The following is a 12183-nucleotide window of genomic DNA, read 5'->3' on the forward strand; positions in this document are numbered from 1 at the left end:
CAGAGTTCCATAGTCTATCTCTAGCTGTGGACATAATGAGGTTGTCATCGTTAAACTCTCTGGTGCCTCCACTGTTGGGTGCAAAGGCAGGTGTAGTGGGTCATGAGAGACAACGTGGAATGTGTGGGGCCTGGGACTGCAGCAAAGGCATGCTGGAGGCCCTGTGAGAGGAGGTGTGGGGCTCCTGCTGCCAAGGGTTTAGGGGCAGGTCTGTTATGGTCCTGAAGGACACAGCAAGCTCTCAAGGCACAGAGCCCACTCCTGGAATCTTCAGACAAGCTGGGAGCCACCTGTGTGCAGGGGAGGGGCAGCAGCTGCAGACGCTGGAGTCTACACGAATACAAATGGGAACACGCCAGCATTAGCTCCATGTTAATCCCAGCCTTTCAGAATCACAAACCACAGCAAAGCGTGTACTAAGTAGATTCTGTCCTCCTTTTTCTATAACCTCTTTAGCGCTCTGAGGTAAGTGAAGCCAAATTTTCAGGTTCTTTGGGGGCTGTAAGAGCTCATCTCAGTTCTGAAGTGGCTAGCATGAAGTACCTAGTTAGTAGAAATCTGATGACAGTAGGAATTTGATGACTTAGAAAATCCCTAATGTAGTAAATCTGTCAGCAATTAGTTGAAAGAATACTCTAATCATATTTGGTAGCACATAAAAACGTAAATGAGCAAATTCAAATTGGTGCTATCAGTAATAATCTCTAGTTTCTAAAAATAACTTGGGAGCAGACCAAGCAAACATTAGTTGTCTTCTAATGAAACTGCCTCAGGAAGTGGACCTAAACTTTTGGCAAAGCACTCAAGCTTCCTGGAATGACCTTAAAATCCCTTATTTGTTCTCCCTGCTTTTCAGGAAAAATTCTTAAATTTTCACAAGACATGAGCGACAGAGTGGGGTATTTTTAATAATATAAAAAGTCACAAGATCTGAAAGTTAAATTCCACTATAGAGCTACATACACCATCTTCCTTTGTGTGCCAAACAGATACAAACGTCAAAAGACAGAGTGTATTAAACAAAAACAACAAGTGCTCGTCCCCCAGCAGTACAGGGACCTGTAGTCACTTCCGGGGTGTCCACTTCTCTCAGTTAATGCATGCACAATCTTCAACAAATCAGCTACATGATATATTAGGATGTTAACCAAAAACATCCAAATTCTGTTGCTTAGTAACTGCTGTCAAAAGATCCAATTTCCAGCTCTGCTCTTTGTATGGACTAAACCATGAAAAGAGGAGGATTAGGCACCATGATTCTGTTCTGTGCAGACTACAATTTGCAGTGGGATTTACAGGAGGATATTCAAAGAAGATTATTTCTTTCTTGCAAAGCTAGTGGAAAGGAAAATTTCTTCCATTAATTTTCAGTCCTTTTAAAAACAAGACTATATTATGCTATTAATGGGTATAGTTTTATAAATCACTAATTTTCTACTTAATTTTGTTCAAACAATGTAGTCACATCGGATTGTTCTATTTCACCTCTGTACTGATTGTATACTCGGAAAGCACCAACATTAGGTAATTAGTTAAAATCAAATTCTACTGCTTTGTTCTTTTGTTCATTTAATGCCATTAATAGAACTAGTAAAATAGGGTTTTTTTTTAAGTATAGATGCAAAAATGGATAAAGGAATGAAAATTTTTAAACAGAATAAAGTTGGGGAAACAAAAATAAAATGGGGGAGAAGAGAAAGATCTGTGAACACTTCAAATATCTTAATGGAACACATAGTATCCCCCCCAGAATGTAAGGATAATACTTCATACAGACTTTGCTAGTATTGAGGAGTTTATCTATGGAGAAAGGATTTATTAAGCAGATTAAGTATAAGGTGAATTTTAAATTAATTGAGAATAAACTACTTTCATATATTTTAGCACCATCTGTATGTGAATAAGAATACCTTAGTTGCAATTAAATCTTAGATACTCATTAAAGCAAGCCTAATGGCCCTCTCTACTAACAAAAACTCATCTCTTGGTTTAAGTAATAAAATGGTATATAAAGATATTCTATGACTTAAGTGTTCAGACCACCTCTCTCTAAGAAAAATTAATGTGTTATAATATTTCTGAGTTTCACAAACTATTGCCATTGCAAAACATTTTGAAAAATCTTTAAAACTGAGGATCTAGTCATTAAAATGTAGGTGAATAAATGATTTTAATGCCAATCTTTTACCTATCAAATTTGCAAAAAATATATATATATTTTTAACATCTTTATTGGAGTATAATTGTTTTACAATGTTATGTTAGTTTCTGCAAAAAATATTTTAACAACATCAAGTTCGGGCAAGAGCCCAAGGAAACTGACATTCTTATATGATGGGGCCGCAAGTGTAAATTAGCACAACTTTCTTAAGAGGTGGGCTTTATAAACATTAGTATTTTTACATAAGTTTTAATAGCAATACTTATAAAAATTTGAAAACCATTAATATTTTTACCTTAGCAATCTCAATTCTGAGAATTTATCTTAAAGAAATGTATGTGCAATAATAATAAGTAAAAACAACCACTATACTTTACTGAGCACATATTATATCCCAAGGCACTATGTGATACCGTACATAAATCACCATCTCATTTAATTCTCATAACAACCCAATGAGGCAGCTATTAATATTATCTTCATTTGGTAGATGAGAAAACAGAGGCTTATATGTTAAGTGACTATAAGAGCTGGTAAGAGCAGTGGAGCTGGGATTCAAATTCAGGTCTATTTGAAACCTAAGTCCAAATTCTCAGCCAGTAAATCAGGATGCTACTCTCAGAAAAATGTAATAAGAAAATGGGGGCAGTGATTGGGAGTTCTACAGAATATTGTTTATAATTGTGAAAAAACCTGGAAACAACATAAATGTTCAACAAAAAAGCAATGTTTAAATGGATATTATACAGCTATTAATTTAACATAATATTGAGATACATTTAATGACAATGAAAAAATTTCATATTAAGTGAAAGAACCAGGTTTAAAACAGTATGTCCAATGTGATCCCCAATATATGTGTGTGTGTATGTGTATCTGAGTAGAGAAGAAAATAGAAGGACAAATATGGGCTTTATTTTCTTCTGTATCCTTTTCTGCATTTTCTAAATTATTTTTGAAATTGGGAAAAGCTACATTTTGGGGGTGGGAGGGAAGCACTTAAAAGGAAAGAAATGTCTTCTCCCTAATGATAAAGAATTATAAATTATTTGTGCTTTGAAAAAAAAAATCTTTCCATCTTCACACTAAAAAAAAAGAAGGGAAGAGAACAATGGTGGGAGGGAGACTAGAACTACTAAAGAATGGCATTAATATTTCATTTTCAAAAGCAAACTGGAAGGCTTAGCACCTTTAGATGGGTTTGAGCCCTCAGGCTTTTGTCAATCTATCATTAGGCAACAATGTGAAAACTATTTGCAGGGAAAGATTTTGCAGTATTTCTAATATATTTCTAAGACACCTATGCTTCATTCTTTTCTCTGTTCTGTTCTTTAGTCACAAGGAATAATATTTTTCCCCAAGGAAAACCCAAAAAGTCTTAATATGAATTTATTATACTGTTGAAGCAGAAATGATTTTTGTAACTTTAAGGGTACAAGGATGATCCAGACAGTGAATCATGAATCCAAACCATTTCAAGTAAGCTTGTATAGACACTTATTTTTATACACCTTAGCCTTCTACTCATCTGAAACCCTACCTTGAAAGGCTTCAACAATTTAAAGATTAAATCATAAGTTATTAAGCCATTAATTTAACCATTTAAGCCTCTAAAATCAGCACATATTACCTTCCCCCCCTCAAGTCAATTTGCAAGAGATTGAAATAATAAAAATGATAATATCTCACACTTGCAAAGCAGCTTTGATGTGCAGGAGCCTAAAATACTTCAAAAAAAAACTTTATAGAAAAAACCAGGACCATCCACCCACATCTCAGAGTACATGTGAGGTAGAAGCTGGCAGCTGGTAGAAAGCAGTGGAGTAATTTACCATATGCACAGAAGACGACTACTTTGAACAAGTATAAGGAATAGATGGAGTTAGGAAAATAGAATCAGCTGTTCAATTAAATGCTAAGTTCAATGGCCACCAATTCCAAAGGCTATTTAAATTTTCAACAAAAGCGGTTTAAAGGTTCCCTTTAAAGGGAAAAAGACCAAAAAATAAAGAAAAGCAACCCCTACCTACATTAGGGAGGTTACCGGTCCTAGTGATTCTGTCCAGATTTTCCTGGGAAGGATAGATACTACAGGTCTCACTTCAGACACAGAATAAACAGACTATGATATTTAAGTTCTTGTATCTACAACATTTCCCTTGCTTTCACACTCAACTTCAAAGACCTTATGCAGAATATTTACCTTGACGTTTTGGTGTGGAATCCTGTTCCAAGCTCCGCCTCCTCTATCCATTTCAAGCAATCTACACAAATGATTTTCTGCTACCTGCACAAACATGAGACTAACTTCTCAAACTTATATTTTTTGGGAGTCTGCTTTTGAAAGAATGTATTTTCCTCTTCAATCTCTTCCCTAAAGAAAAACTAAGGTAATTCTATCCTACATCTTTATAAAGTGAGGGCCTAAGAACAAGGTAAAAGAACATCTGAGCTGTCTTTACTAGGCAGCAAGCCCATTCTCAAGATTCTTTCCCCTCATTCTGATTTTCTCACATCTCTTTAACTTACAGTAAGTTCTTATTTATAAAAGATCAAGCATGAAAAAAAGGATTTAAGTAAAATAAATACTTCAACTAAATATATAAAAAATAATCTTTCTTCACTGTCTGGGAGTACGCAAAATCAGAATATCAATGGAAATTAAGTGAGGTGAAACAGGCATTAAGAGTGTTCAGCATTGATTTTTGTTGTTTTTCTTTTCTGTTTTTAATGAGCAACCACCTACTATCCTAAATGCCTTACATGGTACCTGCTTGAATGTAAGAGCGATGAACCAGACGATCTTAGAGTTCTTTCAGTGCTAGGATTCTATGTTGTTCTAACTTTCACCAGTGGTTCAAAGCAGCTGTATTAAGAAGGTGACAAATGGCACTTGGAGAAAGGCAAAAAGACAAGGACCGCACTAAGTCTGCCAAGCAGACTGATTACTATCTAATATACCACCATCTTTCTGTAGAGGTTTTGAGAATATCTTTCCAATGATACACCTCTGTTCTTTCCCAAACTATACAGTCAATTTAATTGACCCTAGTCTGACTTTATACATTGATGAAAGAACTTAAAAATTCCTAAATGAATTTGCTCCACTCTACTCAAACAATCTTAACTGTGATCTTTCAATCAAGTCAATACAAACTTAAGAAATGAAAATTAATCATAATACACACTAAACAAAGCATAATTTGGAAGATAAGGATACTCTAATAAAAATGCATTACGAAGTTAAATACTATGTCTAAAACAGTTGCTGTTTCCCACCAAATTCTGCTGATAATTTAATTCTACTTGAGAAGAACATAACTGCCATGGCATATATATATACACACACAAGGACAGATATATATGTACATGTGTACGTACACACGCACACGCGCGTGCACACACATCTAAGAGATAGGAAATTAAAATGAAAGTAAAAATCCTGATACCTTCTTCATGGCCTGACACTTGGCTGTCTCAGAAAAGCCAATCATCTTATCAGGAGAACAGATCTTGATGAAGGGGAAGTTGGATTCCTCTGCGATCTTTGCAGCCAAAGCAGTCTTCCCACTGTGAGGAGGACCTGCATAACAATACGAGCAAGTCAGGGGAAAAAAGCCAACCTAAGCAAAGAGGAATAAAACAAGTTTAAACTTTTATCCACAATGTACTGAGGCCTCAACTAGTTGCTCATTAACATTTCCTGACACAATTTCACGGCAGACATGTTTTCTCTTATTTATTAGCAACTAAATTTAATGAACTGATTAGCACTTCTCAAAAGTATACTGAAATATATTCCTTCTTTCTTTCTCACATAACCTTAATCTTTCAAACTTCTGGCTAAATATACAAAATGCAAGCGTTTTGCTTCTTTAAAAAGAAAGAGAATGCATTCGAATGCATATCAGTACCTATGTTACTAGTTCTATCAAATCATTTGTCTGACAAAAAAATACAATCTTCTTAGGAGGTGATATTAGGGGCAGAGAAAAGTGCCTTATTAGAAGCAAACGTGACTTAAAGAGCTAGGAAACTAAAGACTCAGGTCTTCTCATGAAAGCAACCAAAGCTACTTACTTATATTTAGACATCTCCTCCTTCCATTCTGTGTAATAAAAGATGTGCCCCTCTTCCAACCATAAATTGACCAATCATTCTTTCCCATCTTCTCAGGAACCTGACATTATTATTATTTTTTTTAATTTTATTTTTTATACAGCAGGTTCTTATTAGTTATCCATTTTATACATATTAGTGTATACATGTCAATCCCAAGCTCCCAATTTATCACACACACACACACACACACACACACACCACTTTCCCCCTTGGTGTCCATACATTTGTTCTCTACATCTGTGAGGAACCTGACATTATTGACTGTACCCTCTCCCCTATATGTTCCACCCCTCCCTCTTCCCTGGAGCCTTACCAACGGCATTTAAACATGCTCTAGTCTACTGACAGTTTAATAAACAAAACAAAAAAAACCTCTTTCTTGACTTCACTACTCTCAACACTACTCTGCCTTCTCCCTTCGAAATGGAACCTCCCTAAATAATCATTTACACCAGCTGCCTTCACTCTTCACCTTCCATCCATCCTCAAACAAACGCTATGGCTTCCATTGCCATTACATGGGACAGGCTCCCATCAGGGTCACCAATGACCTCCACGTCGCCAAATCCAACACTTTATCTGTTGGCCTCTCAGGAATATTTGATACAACTGATAACTCTCCTCTTTATTTATTTTTCTTTTTTTCATAATCAATTTTTATTGGAGTATAGCTGCTTTACAATGTTGTGTTAGTTTCTACTGTACAGCAAAGTGAATCAGCTATACCTCTCTTCCTTCCTTAAATACTTTTCTTGGTTTCTGTGACAGCACATTCTCTTTTTCCCCCCTCTTACCTCTCTGGTTATTTTTGCTCAATCTCCTTTGTCAACTCTTCCTGCTCTACTTAGTCCTTAAATGTTGACACACCTCAGAGATTAGTCCTAGGCCCCACATTTCTTCTCAACCTACCCTTTCTGTAAGTGACTTCATCCACACCCATGGATTCAACAACAGTCTACATACTGACAACTCATGAATGTATACTGCCAGCGAGACCTCTCTTCTAAGCACTAGACCCACATATCCAGTGGGCTACTCAACATTTCCCATTCAATTATCCTACAGGAACCATGAACTTAATGTGTCCAAAACTGAACTCATGATCTTTCTTTCTGAAATGTACTTCTCCACTAGCGTTCCCAGTCTTAGTAAACAATAGCATTTACCAGCCGTGAATACCAGAAACCTGGGGATCATGTTTGATCTCTCCCCATTTTCAATCTACTTACTATTTCTAAGCTTCAGCTTCCTTATCTACAAAATAGGGATAACAGCAGCATCTGCCCCCACAGGATTGAAGTGGGGTTTAAATGAGAAAGTATATGTAAAGTGCTAGTAGACTGACTGGCAAATAGTTAAGAGTTCAAAGAATGTTAGCTTAATTATGCTTAATAATTAATTAATCATTATTATAATTATCATAAAGTCTCTTTTATTCTCCCTCCTAAATATTTCTCAAAAGGGTCTACATAACTCCATCTCTCCTACCACTACAGTACTTCAAACCATAATCAGCTCTCATTAAAACTAATGCAACTGCTTCTCACCATTGGTCTTTCCTGTGTATTTTCGCCACTCTAATCCTTTCTCTATCACAAAGCAGTCACGACGTTTTGAAAATATAAATCTGATCATGTCACTTCACTGCTTAAAATCCTACAAATGGCTCCCCACTGCCCCCTGGACAGAGTCTAAATCCTTAACATGGTCTACAAGGCTTTGCACGAACTGGCTCCTGTCTAATTCTTCAGTCTCATGTCTTAGCCAATCTCCCTTTCTGGTTCAGTCTCCTTCCAGCCCAGGGCTTTTTCACACGCTGGTCCCTCTGTTTAGAACATCTTCCGCAGTTACTATGCACGCCCAGCTTCTCCTCGTCCTTTAGGTCTTGGCTGAATGTGTTTCTCTCAGGGAGCCCCCACCCCTAGCCCTTTGGAAGGGGCTGGATTCCCCTGTCATGTGGACTCACTGAACTTTTCTGTTGTTCTACTAATTATAACTATAAAAAATAATTGGTAGAATGTCCTTCCTTTTTTGTCTACTTGGTAAAATCCTAACTGATCCTGCAAAACCTAAATTGAACACTTTCTTTGACCACCCCTGGGCAAAATGACTTGCATTCACATACCCTTACACATACATGGTAGTTAGGTATTTGTTTACATGGTTTTTTTCATGACCAGACTCAACTCTGTGAATGTCTTTGTGTCTCCAGCAACCAGTTCAATGCCTAAGACACAGTAAATACTCAGTGAATATTTTTTTAATTGAATTGAATATTATGTGGTATCATAGAGTCTATTAAGTAACATAGAAATTTAGATACAATCTTATAAGAAAACTAGTTGCTATCATTCATTAGTAACATTCTAACCCAAGAAGATTTAAATTCGTGCACAATATCGGAACACAGAATGGATTGCTATTTTCAAATCATGAACAGGTTTAGAACTGAAAATAATTCATTTTTCTGGAATGTGCTAAATGGCTTTGTAAAAGTGCTTCTTTTTCTTTTTTCAGCTTTTGATGCTATCACATCATTTTTTCTCACCTTCCAGAAGGACGCTAACCAATGGTGTGCGGTCACTGTTTTTAGTCTGTTGGACCAGCAGCTCCCCATCTTCTAGAACTCGAGTAACTGGATCACCCCATTTGATGATACCATTCATAATGTAACTTGCATAATCCTCTTGGTTTGTGCCAAATGCCTATGAAGGAAAAGGACAGTTTAAAGCATTTTCAGCATCAGTATTAAAAATTAAATATTTAAAGGTATAAAGGATGAGTAATAATTCCTACATGCTAGGGCTATAGCAATATCCCATATTAATATAAAAAGCCTGAAAAGAAAAAAAAAAACTTTTATAATTTCTCATTTAACTTTTTACCCAATTGGAGCAAAAACTGCTTCACGTGACTTAACAGAATAAAAAATATATTTAGGCTCAGATTCTGTGAGGGCTCAAGCCCTCGCAATCCCTGAGAAAGGGTATGTTCCAACGTGCTTGTTTCTATAAGGAGTACATGGGTTGTGGCCTTCTGTCAAGAGCAAAGAGAAAGAGAGAATATGGATTTAGAAATTAGAAACAGTTGGCTCAGCACACAAAGATACTATCCTAACACTGACTGTAGGTGTCAGATATTAAAATGGAAATATGAAATGGTAATGAGGAGATCTTGTCCACATACGCTTGGTGGTAGGGGGTATAAGTCGAATCGCACCAAAAGGTAAGTGTGTGTGTAAATGTAAGATTTAGAACGAGCTAGAAATGAGCAGAGGTAATGAAGATTGAAGGGTTAGGGAAAGGAAAGAAAAGCAATTGCTATATATAATCATTTCATTTGTACTATATATGGGGGCATAAATCACAACCCTTTTCATTTTCAACTTCTAATCTCAAATTGTAACGCTCATCAAACCAGCTACCAAAAGTAGTTAAAAACTTTAGTACTTATTTACTTAATTGAATAGCACTTCCACAAGGTTAACAGGAGAAAAAATGAGTAGGAAAATATAACCCAATGTAATATAAAGCTCATATAGCTTGACAATTTCTAATTTAAAAAAATTATCACAATCCTAAAGTCAAATTTTCACTCCCCAATGTATGGAATAACTTTAACAGTTCTTTAGAACTTGCACCTAACAGAAAGTCATCTTTTGTAATACTGTTTATAAACAGTATACAGTGGTCTCATCACTCTATTACTTTGCCACCAAATCATTTTTCAGACCACTCTTTGGTCCTTGCATACACTAGTGCTTTGATTCCTGAGTACAGAGTAAAGTTCTTATTCCTGGTCTGAATATGGTAAATGCAGTGGCTGTGTAAAAAGTTATAAAGGAAGAGCCTAATAAATACTGGTTGGAAGGCTGTTGTAGGAAATATGTAGATTGGCTGGCTTTTGTCTAACAGAGCTGAGATACGTGAACCAGAAAACAGTGACCCTCCCAAGCTATATAATATGTATGAGTCATCCTTACTTATCCTGTCATTTCAGTTTTTGTTTTATCCCCCAGACCCCTGGAATAAATAAAAGTTACTGCTTACTTAACTAAGTTATCTTAGTTGCCCCTTTCCTTGTAGCCAAATTACCTGCCTTGAAAAAATTTTAAGATAGATCAGTTAGGCTGGGCTCTAATATTTTTGGTAACTATTACAAATAATAACAGCAAAAGATTAAACCATTTCCACTGCTGAGTAACTTTTGAAAAGTCAGTTAAAAGTCAGAATAGTCATAAAAAAGCAGACAGTGGGCTTCCCTGGTGGCATAGTGGTTAAGAATCCGCCTGCCAATGCAGGGGACACAGGTTTGAGCCCTGGTCTGGGAAGATCCCACATGCCACAGAGCAACTAAGCCTGTGCGCCACAACTACTGAGCCTGCGCTCTAGAGCCTGTGCGCCGCAACTACTGAAGCCAGTGAGCCACAACTACTGAGCCCGCGAGCCACAACTACTGAGCCCGTGAGCCACAACTACTGAAGCCCACGTGCCTAGAGCCCATGCTCTGCAACAAGAGAAGTCACCACAATGAAAAGCCCGCACACCACAACGAAGAGAGTAGCCCCCGCTCGCTACAACTAGAGAAAGCCCACACGCAGCAACAAAGACCCAACGCAGCCAAAAATAAATAAATTAATTAATTAATTAATTTTTTAAAAAAGCAGATGGGCTAAAACAAGTTGATTTTTGTCTTTAAAGGAGATACTTGCAACAAATAATTATTATCAAGGATATATAAAGAACTTATACAGATCAAATAAAAATAAACAATACAACAGAAAAATAGGCAAAACACGTGAATGGCATCTCACAGAAGATACTCATATGGCCAATAAACATATGGAGAAATACTTCACAGGTAATCAGTGAAATGAAAATCAAGACCAAAATGTGATCCCATTTTACATCCAACTGAATGGCAAAAAGTAAGTCTGACAATACCAAGTGTTGTATAGGATGCAGAGAATAGGATCTCTTTTACATTATTGGGGAAGTGTTTATTGCTTCAACCACTGAAAAAAACAGCTTTAAAGTCTTAGTTTGAATTGTACATTCATATACCCAGCAACCCAGCAATTTAATTCCTAAACATATATCTAGGAGAAACTCATTCAAGAATGCTTTAGCAGCAGTTGTTTGTAATAACAAAAAACTGGTAATGTTCCAACTGCCCATTGACAGGAAAACAGACAAATTGTGTTAGTCACACAATGGAAGGCTATCCAGCAATGAAAATAAATGAGGCATAGCACAATCATATAGATGACTTGATAATAAAATACATAATAAAATAGCAAGTCTCAAAAAATCAATACATACCATATTTTATTTTACACGCTGTAGACTAATGACAGTATGTCATGAATTAAAGATTAAGGTTAATCCAATTCTGTGCACCCAAGGTCCATTGAAGAAAGAAAAACAACATACACACCTTTTTAAGGTTCTACAATTTGTTTTTGTATTAATATAGGACTCCAAGTAATGGTTACTCAAACATGAGTGGTTGTTTTATAGAAAAATGGGTTAATGACCTTATAATGTATTCTAAAACTCCAACTATGACTACTGAGTTTTGAGTATATTTTAAGAAAATTGACACCTTTTTAAAAAAGGGCACTGAAAATGGTTAAAAGTTTTAGAAACTATAGCAGTTAGAGGAACTGGAGGTATTGAGCAAGAAAAAGGGATGCCTTGGAGGAGGGTGGGGAAAGGGAGAGTGAAAGGAGATGAGAATTACTTTTAAACATAATAACTAACATATGAAGGATGGATGAATTAGGATGAATTTAGGTTTCCGTAGCTTCAGATTATATAAGAACTAATGAGAAAACTATTTCTAGTTCAAAACAATTTAAGAACTAATAATTAGAAAGTCTCAAAATTGAATGGTCTGCC

At 36.2% G+C, this 12183-nt stretch overlaps 1 protein-coding gene across 4 annotated transcripts in view; it reads right to left on the reverse strand.

The window, feature by feature from the left end:
* Nucleotides 1–12183, reverse strand: part of NSF (N-ethylmaleimide sensitive factor, vesicle fusing ATPase) — a 156799-nt gene that overhangs the window by 35645 nt on the left and 108971 nt on the right. For all 4 annotated transcript variants that reach the window (XM_067715933.1, XM_067715934.1, XM_067715936.1 and 1 more), the window contains exons 14-15: nt 8832–8988; nt 5611–5744 (exon numbers count right to left, since the gene is read on the reverse strand). In XM_067715933.1, coding sequence (XP_067572034.1) covers nt 5611–5744; nt 8832–8988 — 291 coding nt within the window. The remainder of the gene's footprint in view (nt 1–5610; nt 5745–8831; nt 8989–12183) is intronic.

This window comes from Pseudorca crassidens, chromosome 19 (genome assembly GCF_039906515.1).
Source record: "Pseudorca crassidens isolate mPseCra1 chromosome 19, mPseCra1.hap1, whole genome shotgun sequence".
Taxonomy (NCBI): Eukaryota; Metazoa; Chordata; class Mammalia; order Artiodactyla; family Delphinidae; genus Pseudorca; species Pseudorca crassidens.